The sequence below is a fragment of the Glycine max genome, chromosome 8 (assembly GCF_000004515.6).
Source record: "Glycine max cultivar Williams 82 chromosome 8, Glycine_max_v4.0, whole genome shotgun sequence".
In the NCBI taxonomy this organism is placed as follows: Eukaryota; Viridiplantae; Streptophyta; class Magnoliopsida; order Fabales; family Fabaceae; genus Glycine; species Glycine max.
Window position 1 is genome coordinate 10,538,175 of NC_038244.2, and position 18,820 is coordinate 10,556,994.

An 18,820-nucleotide genomic window follows, 5' to 3' on the forward strand; every position below is an offset into this window, starting at 1 on the left:
ATCTTTTTTGAATGGAAAACTAAATTGGATTAAGATAATGTTAATAACACGTATTTTAATACATTATTTTAACTATATATGTATTATTTAACTGAGATTTATTAAAATTCTCGAAATGATGTATTTATTGTACTCCAAAATTATAAATTCTTTCATTATAAAAAAATATAAATTCTTTAGACTTTTTCTTTGTTTAAAAAATTATAACTTGGATTTTTATCTAACAATTGTATGGAAAATTAATTAAAATTATTTCTACTAAATAAATTAAATGTGAAGGTATTAGGCAAGCGTGTTTTAATAAATGAAATCAGACTTTCAAAATCACTAAAACGGTTTTAAAAAAATGCGGTGAGTATTAATGTCGCCATTGATGGCAGTGGAATACGATGTAGTCTAATAAATGTTTTATAGATTTGAATATATGTGGAACATGAGAACCCATGTTATATATATAATACTACTATATTAAATTAAAAAATATATTTATATTTAAAAAGAACATAAATTTATTTTCATTATTATCAATCTAACAATTTTATTCGTAATAATTTACAAATAAATATTCTTTGAATCTTGAGGATTATCTTAAGAAATTCTTGAGAATCAACTCACTTAAACTTTAATATCAGAACAAAATTTAAAATAATTATAAATGACACTTACATCATTTTTATATTTTTTATCACTAACAACAAAATATAAAAAAATCAGAAAAAGAAGAAACAACAAATATATCATATGTTACAATTATTACATAAAGAAAGTATAAAAATATATATTATTGTTAGATTAATCCAGTTGATAATGATGAAATTCATGTCCTACTAAAATGTGAGCTCCAATCGCACAGTTGAAATGATAACCTTTTTTTTTACGAGTATTATGTAAATACATAAAAATTGTTTAGGTCTTAAATCTCTCCTGGTTGCAAGTTTTTAAAATCCTACTCATTTAAAATTCTTTTTTTGCAACTTACCCTTAATGATACCAAAATTGTAGCAATCAATACACCCTAACCAAAAAAGTTAACTAATGATATTTCATTATATCAATCTCAATAAAAAAAACTTTTTTTTTAACTTATCCTTTATTGAAACTTGATATTAAACATAAATAAAAAAAATCACTTAATCTAAAACCTCAAAAAAATGAAAGTATTTTAAAGATAATAATATTAAATAAGATAAGTTTAATAAGATTTTAGTGCTAATCAATTCATCAAGATAAACTAAACTAAATTTCCCCACCCAGCTCAGCCAAGGAATTAGGATAAACTCATGAATTTAGAAGACATATATCTAGCACCAGCCTAGCGTGACTACTTTGTTGAACTTGATTAATATAGATTTCTCACATGTCACATGAGACAAATGTGCAGCAGTAAAGGATCAAGCCTAGGGCACCCTAACATAAATAAAGTGAAATCACCATGCTAGGTGCTAGGAGATTTTGGCTTTTGAGACATCAAGAATGATTGAATATGATCCATTTAGAAGAAAATACATGGTATCAAGTATCAACAGTTTCCGGAGTCACCTAACAGATAAGCTTCACCCCTGTTTGTCTAATTATGTTGGATCTGAAAAGGTATCCAATCCCCCCCCCCCCCCCCCCCCCAAATGTATATATATATAAAAGATATCCAACGGTAAACATTAATATAACATTTGATCAATTCAACAACAATTTTTTTTATAACATTTGATCAAATGAACCACTGTTTCCTTGCAAATGTGAACTACTAGGACAACAAAACTTTCTTATCATCATCATCCACGTCGACGCTCTCTTCCCTTGGATAATCAATATCAAACTTGCTACTTTCCTTATCATTCACCACATTTGACTCTAAATATTCATGAATTTCGCAATACTCTTCTTTTGTGCCATCTTCCACTTCTAGCTGCTGCATTTCTGATTCGGCTAATGATATCATTCTTGCTCGTTCCCTGTCCCTTGGGTATGTGCAATAAAGCAATGAATACACGGAGACGCAGATTGTCATAGGTATTATAATTGCAGTATAAAGTGCCTTGGCGAGAGATGCAGCATTTTCCCTATCTGTTTCAATCTCCACAGAATCCGAGGATCCGCTTGGGATTGGTCTATAACCATAAACATGCTGAGCCAATAATCCAACAATAGGAGGAGCAAAGGATGCCAAGATGGACTCAAAAGAACAATCCAAAGCATATATAGCGGTTCGGGACTTCTCAGGGACTATTTCTGCAAATATTGGACTGTCCACACTGTTACATTTGAAAGGAAACTAAACAAGGTGCATTTTAATCGATGTTCATTTAAACAATTTGTTTAGTTTGAAAGAAAAACAGCCTGCAAACTGTTTTTCTTGCATATATGTATCACTATTGGTCAATGTTTGACTATGGTTGATGATTAACGATCTACATAGTCTACAACAACCTTCTTTTATACTTTCAATATGCATTCATCACCATGTTCAACAACTAACATTGGCCTATAAAAAACAACTAATTTTGGAACAATTATGCAGATGGATCATTAGTTAATCACTGTTACTGTTCTCTTCTGACAAATGCTGCTAGCATACCTAGATAAAAAAAAGGTAACAATCAATCTACAGTCATGGGGTCAGGAGATTCAACACTCCCAAATTGACTAGGATCACAGTGGTCCAAAACAAGGTAATAATTTCTCCTAGTGTACGCGGGTGCCTCATAACACTTTTACTGATTTACTTCCAAGATATATTTGGTATTAAGGGAGGCCATATACTAATACAAGAGTTCCTTAAAGCTTTAAAATCTAGTAATCCTGAATATAAAGAACACAAAGTCATAAACTATTGCAGTTATGGATACGTACTTGTTAGTTGCTGGAGCATTCCAGGCTGAGGTGAATCCCATGATGACTAAAACAAGACCATGCATGAAGGCAGTGGATGAATCATCAGGCAATCCCAACAGCAAAATTGCTGCTAAAGGAATGACTGAACCAGCGCTTATTTGTGACAATATTATTCTACCAGCGTTGGGTAACCGTAGGGATAAAAAATCTCCCATCCACCCTCCAAACAGAGACCCAAATGAAGCAGCAACTATGAATAGGGTCCAAAGGGTCGCTGTTGTGACATGAGAGAAGCCTATTAGTTCTAACCAAAGAGTGGCAAATGACAAGCCTGACCAGGGAAATGATCCAAACACTCCCTGAGCCACAATTATCTGAAAAGTTGGAATTCTAATAACTGACTTTGCTTCTTTCATTAGATCTTTCATTTCAGAATAAAAGGACTTATTTTGAGCTTGATTTGTTGCTGTGTCATCGCTCTTTGAATAGTGTGGATCGTTAGCGAAGAGGCGCACCAATATACCCACTATAACACTGATCAATGCAACTAGATGAAAGGCAATTCTCCAACCAGGTATACCTGCGACTGTGGTTGAGGCTATAAGTACAGAGAAGAGACCACCAATGATGCTTCCTAAGTTTCCTGTTAGTTGCAGCCACCCAAAAGCCATACCACGGTTGCTATCAACGGTTGAGTCAGCAACAAGGGACTGAATTGCTGGAATAACAATGGCAAGTCCTATCCCATTTAAACCTCTTGAAATTGCCACCTGAAACATTGAACCATGATTCAGGGAAAACATGGGCTAAGAAAACACGTATGAGTAATAATCCATATACAAAACTATAATTTTGTTGAGCAAACGATCATGATGTTTGTTATACTTATCTTGTTTGATATTTTGAATTAGTCATATATATATATATATGATCATGCAAATTATGGTCAATCCTGAAAGTTAATCTCAGAATTTTATGGCGCAAATGGAACGACAGAGAGGAAAAGCCTTTTTCTAAACGAAGGAGATTAATTTCTTTTATGTTAAATATCACCAGGTTAGGGACAACAGACCTTCACCCTTTTTTTAATTATTTTTTTAAAACGATGCATATAAAATTCTAGAATACTAAAAATGTGAGCTTGAATCCTTCATGGCTAAAAAAAAGAAATTTCTGTGGCTTGGGATAGCTACTAAGAATTTGACGTGGTCAAGAAAACTGAAAACGTGTATAGATTTGTTGAATCCAATAGGCAAATGCAGGGTAAGAACCTGTAAGAAGGTGGAGGAGATGGCAACGAGGAATGTAGCAGCAGCCCAAAGAAAAGCACCGAGAGCTATGACATGCGCACGATTGTGACGGGTGGCGAGGTAAGCCGCGAGAGGGTAACAGAGAGACTGAACAAGTGATCTGAAGAGAGTCAACGAACCCAACGCAGTGGGGTCAGCCTTCAGATCCTCACCAACCTCTTTGTACACTCCTGGAAGCAGAGACTCATCCGCTCTCTGCATAATACTCGCCAGATTCACCAGCACCAGGTTCAGTGTCTCCGATTTCATCTCCTCCGCTTTTCAACCAATAATAACACAGGAATTTGCTGTGTCCTTGGAGGGACACATGGATTGGAACTGTTGCCTAGAGGAGATGAGTTTGCCTAGCACGTAACTCCGCAAAAATTTTGAACAAACCTCACTCATTTATTACTTTTATATGTTGAGCTTGGTTTATACTTGACTTTGGTTAGTTTAGCTGTTGCTTTTTTCCAATATATTAATGACTATAATTTGATTGATGGGTTAGCTCTTACGATACAAGTTAACCAACATAATGTTCTAAATTCACAAAAATATGTTTTTATATATGCTCGCATTTGTCTTTTTCTTGCAAAGATCCTGCTGCTCCATGTGCCGGTATCTGTATTATATATAGTCTTTTTGAGGTTATCTATGGAAACTACCTTAAAATAGAACAAGTTGGAGGATTCTAAAGAATTAACAAGTCCATGGTGCTTTTATTTATTTAATTAAAAAGGAACAAGTTGGGCGGTATACTTTTTTTTATGACGTAATTATGGTAGTATAAATCACTTTTTCTTCTTTTTTTTGAGATAAGGTCCTAAAGGCCGAAACATAGAAGAATACCATACTTGGCTAAAACATCATGGACCGAATTGGCTACATGAACAATATGTGTCCACGAGATTGAGGAGGTTGATTTAGCTATATGGTGAATAACTTGAATCAAGCTCTGTGACAAGGATAATGTGGTTGGTTCTTAGATTTAATCAAATTAACAGTAACTTATTGGGAGTCACTTTCAACGATAATGCTTCTTAAACCTCTAGAAATGGCTAGTTAAACATGACTTCTATCGCGATACACGTTTTATGTAGTCATCTATTGGTAAAGATAAAACCGTAGTTCATCCAAGATGAAAATTAAGGTAAGATTCCAAGTCAGCCCCATGCTTGATATCCTCCCATTGAGGTTAGGATGCAGCCAAGAGTGAAAATCAAGAACATATTTCTTAAACATTACAAAAAGCAAAATAAAAATTATAAATCAAAGCTTTTTGAGATCATTCATGATATTTCTAAATGGCGTAAGATATGTGTGTGAAATATAAATACATGGAGCAAATGAAAATATCGGTGCTTCCTATGTTTCACTTCTTCAAGTGACTTGAATTATCAAATGAAAATGTTTCTGTGTATGAACCTCCGTGTTCCCTACTTAGTAAACTACCGAGACAACAAAACTTTCTCATCATTATCATCCTCTTCCCTTGGATAATCAACATCATTATAGTCTTCCACCTGTAGCTGTTGCATTTCTGATTCCACTAATGCTTCCATTCTCGCTCGCTCCCTGTCCCTCGGGTACGTGCAATAAAGAAACGAGTAGATGGAAACGCAGAGTACCGAAGGAATACTAATTGCAGTGTAAAGTGCCTTGGCGAGTGATGCAGCGTTTTCTCTATCTTTTTCTATCTCATCTGAGGATCCTTTTGTGATTGGTTTGTAACCATAAACATGCTGAGCCAAAGCTCCAACAATAGGTGGTGCAAAGGATGACAATATGGTCTCAAAAGATCGATCCAAAGCATATATAGTTGTTCGGGACTTCTCAGGGACTATTTCTGCAAATATTGGACTGTTCACACGGTTAAATTTCAAAGCAAACTAAACGACTAATTCAGTGCACATTATGTAATTGTATTATTTATATAACAATTCATATAACATTTTATACAATGTTTTCTGAGTCTATTTCTCTCCATCGTATCATTTATTACACCTCATTTCTTTTAGTTGACATGTACAAATAACATTTCTCTAGTGTAAACCGTCTACAACTACCTCCCATTTTAACTGTCATTTTGCAGTCATCACAAGTTTCTGAACCATTACAGATAGATGATTGATTAAGTACTGATAATGTTCTGATTGCTGCTAGCATACCTAGATCGTAATGGTAACTAACAAGGGGCATGGAGATATACCATCCCCAATCCAATTAACAAAAGTTGAGAACTGAAAATTCATAATGTATTTTTAATTTTTTTAATGTTAGAATATAAGTGTGAGATGAAATCTTACATTGAATAAAAATGAGAAAATTAAACACTATATAAATAAGAATAAGATCCATAAATTAGAATCTTAAAATTTTGGATTAAAGTAAAAATAAGACTCATAAACTAGAACTTTAAAATTGCATTTATGTGGTGCCTTGGTGCTTGTAAACACCTTTACACCGAGATTTATACAATGATAGACAATTACGATTTGAACATATCACCATACTCCTAACTAAATATCTTATGCTCACTTCTAAAACAGGACCACAACATTATGCACAAAGGTAGGGGGAAAACACAATATTAAGCAACCTACCTTTAAATACCATAATCCAATCTCTTAATTAGTGTTATTTAGTTAGCATCTCTCACTTAGGATTCATTTGCTTGACATCCAATCCATATATAAGCTAATAATGGCTGCATCTCCTTAATATTTGAAGTAGCTCTAATAAGCTATGATGAAATAAGTAGCACTCTCGCTACATAAGACAACTTTTGATTTTTTTAATTTATGGTAAGCACTTAATTCAACATAAATAATCCATCATTTAACTTTTAAAGATTATTCGTAACACCCTCATCTTAATGAAGATTATTTATTTTATACATAAAAAAGGAGATTATCTAGAGCAAATGCGATGTGTTTTATGTTGTTTTCGAAATCCAATAAATGTAGGGAATTTTAAATAGAAAAGAAAATAAACAAGTACAATGTTGGATATACATACTTGTTAGTGGCTGGAGCATTCCAGGATCTTATTAACCCCATGATAAATAAAAGCAGACCGTGCTTGAAGGCCGTGGATGGATCATAAGGCAATCCCAACAACAAAATTGCAGCAAGAGGAATTGCTGAACTGGAGCTTATTTGTGACAACAATATTCTCCCAGAGTTTGGAAACCGTTGGGATAAAATATCCCCCATCCTTCCTCCAAATAGACCCCCAAATGAAGTAGCAACCACGTATAGTGTCCAAAGGAATGCAGTTGTCACGCGGGGGAAGCCTATTAGTTCTAACCAAAGAGTGGCAAATGACAAGCTTGACCCTGGAAATGTTCCAAACACTCCCTGAGCCACAATTATCTGAAATGATGGATTTCCAATTACTGACTTCGCTTCTTTCATTAGGTCTTTCATATCAGAACAAAAGGACTTGTTTGGAGCTTCATATGTTGTTGCTCTCTCTCTGGCCTTTGAAAAGCGTGGATCATTAGCGAAGAGGCAAACCAATATACCCACTATAACACTAATCAATGCAACCAGATGAAAAGCTATTCTCCACCCAGGTATACCCTTAAATGAGGTTGGGGCAATAAGCACGGCAAAGAGCCCACCAATGATGCTTCCAAAATTTCCTGTTAGTTGCAGCCACCCAAAAGCCATACCACGATTGCTATCAACTGTGGAATCTGCAACAAGGGACTGAATTGCTGGAGTAACAAGGGCTAGTCCAATCCCATTTAAACCTCTCGAAATTGCTACCTAATAATTCATGTTAGTGTGTCAGTGTAATTGTTGAAGCTAATTTAAGGGACTAAGCATTTTAGATCAAGTTGTTTTTTTAGGGGAAGCAAAAAGAGAAGGTGAGGTTAAACTAATTTACTGCACAACTGAAGATCACAGTACAGATGTGTTAAGAAACGCTCTTCCAAGAGTTAGATTTGAAGGGATATTTTAGCAAATTTTTAAAATTTAAAATTGTCTGTTGTTTAAGATTTATTCTTTAGTAATTATGATTTTGTTTTTTATCATACTAGAAACTGTTCTAATCATGTTTAAAAATAAGAGATTTTATATTTTGTATATTTGAGTCTAACTCTATTTAAAGAGTAAATGAATAACAGATATGTATCTTTTCGAAAATATATTTGCTCTTCTCTATTTTTTTTTATCTAATCTCCAACCGTAATTAATTTTGGTATAATTCTTTAATCGTAATAATAAGTACTATTTTTTTTTTATCCACAGTAATCAAAAACAGTATCAAGATTCAGACATCTTACTTACGTACCTGCTTAACCGACCCCTTGACACAAGTACTATTTAAGGTAAGGTCATGTGATGTATTAACAAAAATATATTTAGAATATATATTCATTAAACAATTAACAAAGGATAAGAAATTGAAAGAGAGGTGAGGACCTGTAAGAAGGTGGAGGAGATGGCAACAAAGAATGTGGCAGCGGCCCAAAGAAAAGCACCGAGAGCTATGACATGCGCACGATTGTGACGAGTGGCGAGGTATGCAGCGAGTGGGTAACATAAAGATTGAACAATTGATCTGAAGAAAGTGAGTGAACCTAGCGCAGTGGGATCTGCGTTCAGAGCAGCACCAATCTCTTTGTACACTCCTGGAAGCAGAGACTCGTCTGCTCTCTCCATAATACCTGCCAGATTCACCAGAACTAACGTCAATGTCTCCGCTTTCATCTTCATGTTTTAGATGAATTATTGTTCTCACATGTTTAGTTTTTAAGATTCAGATCCAAGAACAGAGGATTTTGCCCTGTCTTTGACTTTGGACAGGAGCGGATTACAACAAGTGGGGGAGTGTTCGGTTGACTTAGATCAAGTAATAGTCTCTTAAAAGTCATAAATATCATGTTTGGAAAAAATTATGGATACAAACTTTACACGTTATTCTTAAAAACAATCTATTCAAAAATTACACATGAAACCTAGAAATACTTGAAAAGAGGAACAAAAATATTTAAAATTAGATGAGGCAATAGAATCCGGGTTTAGGTTGCAGAAAATAGTGATTTGCACGCTGAGGAAGAAAAACTACCGTGAATTCATTTGCTGCTGTAATGATATGCATAACTATTTAATAAAAAATGTGGTTCAACGCAGCAACACGATTGGGTCTCTCTGGCTAGTGTTTGGGTCTGGTGGGTGGAACCATGGTTTGGTTGGTTTTGTGGGCGTGCAATCTCTCTGGTGTTAATTTGTTAGTGGCGCCCAATATCAAAAGATGATTAGATTCTGAACGTTTATATTAATCGTTTGATAATTTGGATCTATTAAACAAATTTTAGTCGCTATACACACATGACAAAGACACTGCCATCGCCTAACATTTTTTTTAGTGGCTACACACATGACAAGGACACTTATTATTATACTTCCTGCATTTCTAGTCAGAAGATTATTTTCAAAAAAAAAAATTATAAAATTATTTTTTAATCTTTAGATGTATTAATTCTCTTTTTATACATCTTTATTTAATTTTTTTTCTAAAATATTAATGAGAAATAAGTGGATAGAAAAAGAATAAAAAGATAATTTTAGAATGATAATATAAATAATTGATAATTTTAATGTGATAATTATTTTTTTCTTAAAGAAGATGAATTAATTGAAATAAAGCCTTATATTTAAGGGACAAAGAGAGTATTTTATTTATCTATTTTACTTTTGGATGAAATTATTAGGTAAATTTAATATTAGTACTTAATATTTGTCTAAAATTATTTAATAATTTCTCCAATTTTCAATGAAGCAATCTTGGATCGATGAACATGAAATCTTGACATCTTCCGTTCTTCATTCAGCATTACTTTTCCCTTCTTTTTTTCTCATTCCTTAGAACACAGTTTACTTTCCATTTCTATGTTTAATCAAGGAATAATTAAACAAAAAAATCCAATAAAAAGGACCAAAAGGGAAGAAGAAATTGATTAAGCAACAATCAAAAGACGTACCTAACAAATTAAGCTGAAAAGAAGACAGAGAAGGATGACATCATGGTTTAAGTGCAGTGTTTGCCATGCTACAACAATAAGACACATATCCCAATCCCATCCCATGATCCTAAATGTTAATTAACCAATATTCTTCAATTAATCAATATTGCTTGAATTTGGTATCACATTGTTGTGACAAGATTCTCGTGTCGTTACCGAGACCACTGACCTTAAACTGACACGCCACATTGGAGCTCATACCCCACGTTTCGAGACCCGCGGTCCTAATCCTTATCGCAAGTTTGATCTCCAATTTCAAATCCACGGCTGCGTCCCCACCATGCATTCCCCTGGGAAACGCTCCACTGGATCCGGTCAGCTCAAGCTTAACCTCACTCGCCTCACCTCCCCCTTGCTCCAACGTTGGAAACTTCCCCTCGGCAACCTTACTCTCATCGAACAACAACAGCGACACGTCCCCTTCCTGGTACTGAATCGCCAACTTCTCGTTCGGATTCCTCGCTCTCAACGAAACCTCATACTGCGCCGCCGCCCCCTGCGAGTTCTTGTTGTTCCTATTCACCGCCACATGGGAGACAGTAAACTTGGGACCCGCGGGGCTGAAAATAAAGTACAACGTGGCCAACGTGATGCCAACCACGGCAACGATTGTGGTAACCACGAGAGCGAAGGTTATCAAGACACGACGGTTGCAACAGCAACAACAACCGCCGCGTCTTTTTTTCGCGGTGGCCGGGTTGCGGTACTGTTCCACGATCAACGCGTTCTCGCGTGGTGGAACGCGGTACACTTGGTCCTTCGGGAACTGCACGATGTACGTGCCTGCGGCTGGGGCGTGGCGGCCAGGAGGTGGCGGCAACACGGCGGAGTTGTGGTCGGCGTGCCCCTCCATTGTCATGCAAGCAATCGCACGCCCGCTGAAGGGGCTAACGTGCGCGCGTAGTGTGAATGACTACGACGCGGCTTGTTCGTGGACGAACGAGTTCAACGATTGCTTGCATGCGAAGAGAATTAGTTTGGGGGGTTAGGGGTTTGAATGAGATATTGGGGGTTGTGACAGCGTGGAAAACTCAAGCGCACAACGCATGCATGGATGGGGACGTTTTGCTTGTTATTTTTTGGGAGTTCGTACAGCTTTGTTATGACGGGTGTGTGTGTCTATATCGATCGATCGGGTTGTTAACTTTTTTAATGACATGTGTTTTGACATAATTAGTTTTCTGAACTCGTCTATTTTTAGTGCGTATCAAGAATTATGTCTGTTTTTGTGCTTTGAGTGTAATTACCATACTTGTTAACAAAGTAATAACTACAACCAAAAATGATGCAGTATACCATGTTCATGGTGCGACTTGCACTTTGGCAAAATTTAAAAGAAAATTACTCTCATTTCTTCACATTTTGATTTACGTGTTCACCTTATATTTTTTTATCACGTTATTATTATTAATTTTGCTTTCTCTTTTTCCCAAGATGAGAAAAACAATCTGAAATACAGAAATACAGACAAATATTAATATTAATCATTACTAAATGATGTTTGCTTTATTTATTTTTGTTAAGGATTTATTTGCCATTCAAGAATATCTCAAAATAGGTGAGTGTAATTTTATTTTAAGTTATAATTTAACCGTCTAACATTTATGATATATAAGTTAAACTCTAGAAGTAACAAAATAAAACTTTCGAAACTTAAAATACAAAAAAAAATGCTAAAACATAAAGTATCAAAAATGGCATTTAATTAGTCAATTAAAAATCCTGTATGCTACTAAATTCGGACAGAGGTTTTCATGGCTAGAAGTTAGCTTGCATTAAAGGTTTTTGATATATTATTGTCTATTTTAATTTTCAGATAGTAATGTCTAATGGTTGTTCACAATTGTATCCTTGTTATAACTTCGAGAGAACAATTCACAACATTGATATAAGAGTCTGTTGGATGAGGAAATTTAAAATTTTAAAGAATTTTAAATTCTGAGAATTTCAAATACTACAATTTAAATTTCTTCATTTTTTAAATTTTGTGTTTGGATAAAAATGGGAACACAATAATAACAATAATTTCTGCCGTCTCTCTCTCTCACTTAGGCGTCTTCAACAATTAACAGCAATCAAATCTGTAACCTTTCAGAACTCAAAACCCTCTTTCAAATTTCATCATGTCTGACTATCTCCACCAGCCTCCCAGCTACAGCTACGGCGCGCCGTCGCCCGCTCAGCCCTACTCCGCCTCCCCTTCGCCCAACCGTCTGCCCCCTACAACAAACCCCCGAAGAACGAGTCCCACTCCCACGGCGGCGGAAGCAGCGACGGCTACTCGGCTTCGGCGTACGCGAGCCCGTTCGCGTCGCTGGTGCCATCGGCGTTCTCTCCACGGACAAACCTTAACGTGGTGGCGTGCTTCCAGATGCATGAACGAACATTCAAACTTCTTGAAAATTCCGCAACACTCTCGCATATAATCAAAATCAAAATCAAATCACTGCAACAGACGAATCTAACATGAACATGAACATGAACGTGCTAAATGGCAAGTCGTATCGACAAATCGATTGAGTTGGAAATGAAAGATATTCGAATCCGCAACAACGGGGAAGCAAAAACGACACGTATCGGGAGAAGCTGTTGCACTGTTGCAAGAGAGAGAATAGTGAGAGAATGAATATCCTGCAACACAAAAGAATTTCAAATTCTTTTATAAAATGAAAGAATTTGAAATGCTAATATTTTAGTTAACTAAAATCCCTGATGAAAATACTTAAATTTCAATTTCTTTTCAAATTTTTATCCAAACATCTTATTTAATTGAAAAGTAATTAAAATTCTTTAAAAAATTGAATTACCTTATTAAATTTCTTGATCCAAACATACTCTAAAAGTAATGTGATTTGGTTCCATGTGTTTTATTAGACAAATCAAGCAGTTGATGCTTTGGCTAAGTATGGTCTGGGTCTTTAATAGTGTGATACAACATTTTTTATGTAGCTCCTAATTTCATTCCTAACGCCTTGGGGATTGATAATATCAGTTTTCCTATAGGCTTCTAGGCCTATTAATAACGTTTTCATTTATAAAAAATAATTAACCCCACCCAAATTCATATATTGGAGGCAGACACTAAATACTGTCATTTAATTTTATAAAAGTTGATAAATTACATTCAATTATATATTGTTAGTTTTTATTTAATTTTTAGCACTTTTTTAAAGGATCACTTTTTTTTTTCATCAGCCCTTTTTTAGCACATTTTAACTTGCAATTCATACTCTTCTTTCTCAAATTTCTTGGTTTTCATTGCACATTTTTACAATTTTTTATTTAAAATAATTTTTATTTAAATTGCCTTCCTTTAATTATAAACGACTTACTTTTAATTTCTCTTTCCTCTCTAAAACTATTTAGATTTCTGGATTTTTCAATTTGTTTTCCATTTCTGAATTGACATTATGCTTTTGTAATTTGAGTCTTGATTCTTCTTCAAGGCATTTCTGAAATCTGAATATTGCACGTTATCTCACACACAACACAAGATATTAGTAGGTACGAATTCTTTAAATATGTATACTTTAAAATTTATAATTTTCAAGTTATAATTTCAATTTTTTAATAGATTCCTTTAATTTAAACAACCATCATCGATATTTTTCTAATAATATACTAGAAGTAACTAGGGACTCATTCAGAGATTTCGATAACGTGAAATCGTGCAACATGTGCCATTTTATATTCTAAGAAATATTTTTGTTTGAGCGTGTGACATGTGTTATTTTATTATTCTAAGATAAAATATACAAATCCATCAACGTGTTGTGGCATGGGTGCTGCTTGGTAGACATAGACGGATCAAGAAACCTAGCTATTAAAGAAGGGGCTAATTTTTTCTTTCTATTTGAATTATTTAAAAATCTAACTTTTAATAAGTAATAATTTACAGATAAAATTGGAAGTTATTTTTATTTTAAATGATAATAAATTTAATCATGATCATAAAAAACAAATACATAATTAGTTTTATCATCTTAACCATTATAATAATAATAATAAACACAACTAATTTTATATTAACTAACCTTAGATCATTATTACAAGTATTCTAATAATAATATAGATAGTTAATTTTACACAATTTTACATTACCTAAGTTAAAAAATATGTATCTATGGAAATGAGAAGTGATAAGGGAGGGGACTTGGGCCCTAACCTACCCCTCTTCTTTTGTTTTTATGAGTTTGATTTTTAATTTATGTTAAAAAAATATTTGTTGAGAGAGATTAATTTTTTAAATAAATCTCAATTTCTCAATAAATTAATTTTTAACTTTCAGTCAAAAAATATATGATTTACACCAAAGAAATATACAAATCTAGTAAAAAAAAAAGATGAAACAAACAAATTAGCCATGCATAAAGATACCTGTGTCCCGAAATACTTCAGATGTTAATTTAATTTCACAATCCATAAATAAACACTAATTTAAACATTAAAGTAACATATAAAAATGTTAAAGATTTAAAATTAGTTAAATTATAAATATGAAAAATTACACTTTTGTTTTATAAGATTTGTTTAAACTTAGTTGATTGATCTCTTTTACAGAAACTTACATCTTTATGAGATATATTTTAATCCGTTTTAATAGAAACATTTTTTAAAGAATAAGTTTTGTTCTTTTGTGGCTCAACCTTATTCTAAATTCGTTTTCAATTTATACTAATAGCACTTTAATAAAATATTAAAAAAAATATTAGCTGTCTCAAAACTAGCTGTAGAATTCTTTAAATAATGACGTATTCATTTTTGTTTCCTAAAACAATAATCAAAGTTAGTTGATGTTAAAAGTGGGAAAGGACTAAAATACTAGTTGGAGAGAAAGTTAGATGGAGAAAAAGTTTGAGAAGGTTGACTAGTGGGTGAAAAGTTTATGGATAAAAATTATAAATTAAAAAAAATTAAGGATAAAATATATATTTTATTTTTCTTATTAGTATGTGTAATTTTGTTAAGCATTAACTTGTTTTGATAAGTTTGATATAATATTTTTTTAAAATGATTAAATTTATCTCTGAAAATATGATATAATGATAAATTGACCTTTAAAAGATAAAATAATTTTTTAAAAAATATGATAAATTATTTTTACTGTTAAATTTTGCAAGATGGTTTTGTTATCCATACTAATAGATAAAGGGGATACCTCTTTTGGTAACTACCTTTTGATTTCCATTTTTACAAAGACTATTTTACTTTTCAAAATTTAAATTTTTTTTTCTATTCATGTAACCACTTATGTTATATAAATGGTTCATGAAAACACTCACTTTATGTAAAATTTTCACTTTCTTCAAAACACAATAACTACCTATAATTTTATTTTATTTTTTTTATGAATAAAGCCACAACAAATGCTCTATACTACAATTTGGAGCAAGTTTTGGCACAATGTGACGAAATGGCAATGACAGAGAAAGACTGCGACAACCAAAGATGAATGACGCAGAGTCCTACGAAAGGATCACCGAGAAAGACTGTGAAGAAATGTGTATAAATATTGCCTTTACAGTTTTGGTGGTTTTCAAGCAAAACATGTTCAGTGCTAATGTTGTTAAGGAAAAGTAATTAGCAAAACAAAGGAAAAAAGACTAGACATTGATGGTTCTATGTTTATTTCTCACTTTATGCCTGGATGATAAGACAAATAATCTCTAATTTATATTAATATTCTTTTTATATAATTATTTTTATTTCTTTTCTTTTTATCTTTATATTTTTCTTATTACAATGTACAACCATATATCTCTAGCGATTATATACACAATCATCTCTATTAAACCAAATTTAAAATTGTCTATTTTTTATTTTAAAATTCATTTTCATTTTTTTATTTCTTGATTTTAAAACCCACTTTGATTTTAAAATTGGTCGTTTTTTAATATGTTGGTAACATAATTGTCCATTTTAAAATTTCTCCTAAATCAAATTTGTAAATAACCAATTTTTTTTAATCTTTAACTTCATTTTAATTTTTTAAATCTACCAACTAATAATAAATGGATTTTTAAAACTTGCCATTTTAATTTAAAACTCATTTTATAGATATAGTTGCAAATTTTAAAACTATTCATTTTTTATTTTTTTTGTATTTTTTATAGAACTCTTTTTATTAAACTGCTAATTTTAAAAAATTAAGAATTAATTTAATTTTAGATATTTGTTAATTTTAAAACTAGTTTTGATATTATATGTCCACTTGAAAATTTCTCATATTAGTGTTTGATTACTAACATTTATTAGGGATTGTTTTAATTTATTTTTTTTGGTTTACATAGTTTGTAGTTTTTTTAATACTTTGATTTCCTTTTGTAAATCAAAGAAAGAGAAAACAAGATCATGCATGTGTCATGTCATATAGGTTTAGATAATGCTAGAATAAAGACTCGTTGTATTATAAATGTGGAAATAAATGATGCAAAAGTTTTACAATTAGGAAAAGGAAAAAGAAGATAAATGATAAATAGGATAAAAGAATTGGTTATTGATTTGGATTGCTTATCTTATTTGAAAAATCATAACATCTATTTCTTGCGTGTAATATTTACTTATTCAATTTTACACATATTGTCACATTGTCATTATAGTTAAATTTAAATTACTACAATAACATATGTTATCTTATTACATTTGAATTGTTATGTTATCGTATCAGTTTGGGGTAATATATAAGAAGAATTATCTCTCTAAATTAGAAATAAATATAATACCATTCAATAGTTAATAAAATATTTTACAGCATATCTAGCGTACTTATAAAAAAATGATAGTTAAAATATGAATTTGAACAAGGAAAATTATAAAAGCACCTCACCATCCAATATTCTTCTTTAAAACATTAATCATATTCAAATTCATCCAAAAATTTCATGTGTCCTAAACTAATTTTATAATTTATGCTATTTTTATTAAAAGTATGTGAAAAATAAGATTTTTAAATATAAAAAAGAAAAATAAGTACCAAGAATTAAATAATGAAATAAAGAAAAAATTAAAAATAGAGAAACAATTTTTGAAAAGTGATATGAGATATTTATGATAACATTTTAGTTAGAAAAATATGTACATACAATTATATTATTTATTTACAATTTTATTATAAATGATTATAAATAATAGAAGCATAAAAATATATGCTTTTGTTCCTATTTAAAACATTCAAGTTCACATTGCAATTTAATAATTATTTTTTAATAATTTTTTTATTAAGTAGTTCTATTATTATTATGCAGTTACAATGTATAATAAAAAAATCATTATAATATATTAAATTTAATACAACAAAAATATAATAACATACTAAAAATGTATTAAATTAAAAAATATAATTTACCTCAAATTAATATTCACATCGATTAATATATAAGATATATTAATTTTAACATGATAAAAATTATACAAAATATTAAATTTAACGTAATAAAAATATAAACACATCAACATGTTTCCGCTAGCTATTTTAGAAAGCGAATATTAATAGTAATTTAATAATTTCCTTGAGGAGAGTGATGAATCATGTGTCCCTCGCTGGCTCGCTCTATTTATAAGTACCTGTGGCACCAGCACTTCCCCTCATCACCACTTGGACGCAAAAATGGCACCTGCAACACTGTCTCTGTCTCTCCTCCTCCTGTTCTCACTCAGCATCGCCGTAACCGTTAGATCGGTAAGAACTCGATCCTCTCCCACTACTAACTCATAACAAAATATCATCATTCCTAATTTTAACGATCTCGTTAATTTGTGTCTCACTACTAAGCTTGAAATCCAATATATATGATGCAGAGCGACTACGACTACGATTGTGTGTACACTGCATACGTTAGAACCGGTTCGGTGTTGAAGGGCGGAACGGACTCTAAGATCGGGCTGAAGCTGTACGACAAGTACGGCTACTACATCTACATTAAAAACCTCGAAGCATGGGGCGGCTTGATGGGCAAGGGCTACGACTACTTCGAGCGCGGCAACCTCGACATCTTCAGCGGAAGGGGACCCTGTCTTGACGGACCCGTCTGTGCCGTTAACGTTACTTCTGACGGATCGGGTTCTCACCACGGCTGGTACCTTAACTACGTCCAGGTCACCTCCACTGGGCCCCACCTTTCCTGCGCTCAGGATCAGTACGAGGTGGAGCAGTGGCTCGCTCTCGACACTTCGCCTTACCAGCTTTGGGCCGTTAGGAACCACTGCCGCTACAGTTTGGACCGGGCCCAGCCCGTTTCGGAGCGCCCCGGATCCGGATCCGGATCTGCGTTCTCTATTTTGAATGCACGAGCCTGAGGAAGGTTTTTGAGTCGCTGGTGTTTTATGTGTGCTTCGTGTATTTATATTTATTAATATTGAGAAACAGATCGCCATAGTACTTGAATTGGCATCGGGTTTGGGTTAACAACCCGTTTTGTCTATGTAGTCTTCAATAATAATTGGCCCTATCTGTATGGCCTCGATGATCTGGATATGACAGTACTACTATATGCTTAATGCCTCAATGGTAGCCAACTATTTATTACTCAACTTTATCTTTTCCAAATAATATATAGATGGAACGATTGATGGAGTAGTTCTTTTGGTCTTACGTGCCACTATTGCCCTTTTGTTTACTAACATTATATTATATTGGCTTAGTTGAGGATAAACATTATAT

At 32.8% G+C, this 18,820-nt stretch overlaps 4 protein-coding genes and 1 long non-coding RNA gene across 9 annotated transcripts; 2 read left to right on the forward strand and 3 right to left on the reverse strand.

The window, feature by feature from the left end:
- Positions 1-1,474: 1,474 nt before the first annotated feature.
- LOC100787140 (tetracycline resistance protein, class B) lies at positions 1,475-4,526 on the reverse strand. Of its 2 annotated transcripts, none has more exons than XM_003532781.5 (3): positions 4,104-4,526; positions 2,851-3,602; positions 1,475-2,243 (listed from the first exon to the last, which is right to left on the reverse strand). In XM_003532781.5, the coding sequence occupies exons 1-3, from the start codon at positions 4,389-4,391 to the stop codon at positions 1,745-1,747; spliced, it is 1,539 nt and encodes a 512-aa protein (XP_003532829.1). In that variant the 5' UTR covers positions 4,392-4,526; the 3' UTR covers positions 1,475-1,744. The 2 variants fall into 2 exon arrangements, with proteins under 2 accessions (XP_003532829.1, XP_025985397.1); XM_026129612.2 differs by having other exon boundaries at positions 1,645-2,229.
- LOC121175296 (uncharacterized) lies at positions 1,879-3,772 on the forward strand. The gene is made up of 2 exons (XR_005892557.1): positions 1,879-2,281; positions 2,519-3,772. It is a non-coding gene; the product is annotated as an uncharacterized lncRNA (long non-coding RNA).
- Positions 4,527-5,389: 863 nt separating the features above from the next.
- On the reverse strand, positions 5,390-9,357 carry LOC100787672 (uncharacterized). Of its 4 annotated transcripts, none has more exons than XM_006585218.3 (4): positions 9,204-9,357; positions 8,558-8,802; positions 7,143-7,897; positions 5,390-5,984 (listed from the first exon to the last, which is right to left on the reverse strand). In XM_006585218.3, the coding sequence occupies exons 2-4, from the start codon at positions 8,795-8,797 to the stop codon at positions 5,573-5,575; spliced, it is 1,407 nt and encodes a 468-aa protein (XP_006585281.1). In that variant the 5' UTR covers positions 8,798-8,802; positions 9,204-9,357; the 3' UTR covers positions 5,390-5,572. The 4 variants fall into 4 exon arrangements, with proteins under 4 accessions (XP_006585281.1, XP_006585282.1, XP_025985398.1 ...); XM_006585219.3 differs by having other exon boundaries at positions 8,877-9,216; XM_026129613.2 differs by lacking the exon at positions 9,204-9,357 and having other exon boundaries at positions 5,390-5,970; positions 8,558-9,197.
- A 904-nt stretch (positions 9,358-10,261) lies between these two features.
- On the reverse strand, positions 10,262-11,293 carry LOC102661744 (NDR1/HIN1-like protein 13). Its single transcript, XM_006586319.4, has one exon. It carries the CDS (start codon positions 11,018-11,020, stop codon positions 10,262-10,264), a length of 759 nt encoding a protein of 252 aa, XP_006586382.2. The 5' UTR covers positions 11,021-11,293.
- Positions 11,294-17,730: 6,437 nt separating this feature from the next.
- Positions 17,731-18,739, forward strand: LOC100305905 (PLAT superfamily protein). Its single transcript, NM_001349678.1, has 2 exons — positions 17,731-17,839; positions 17,959-18,739. Exons 1-2 carry the CDS (start codon positions 17,768-17,770, stop codon positions 18,454-18,456), a joined length of 570 nt encoding a protein of 189 aa, NP_001336607.1. The 5' UTR covers positions 17,731-17,767; the 3' UTR covers positions 18,457-18,739.
- The last annotated feature ends 81 nt before the right edge of the window (positions 18,740-18,820 follow it).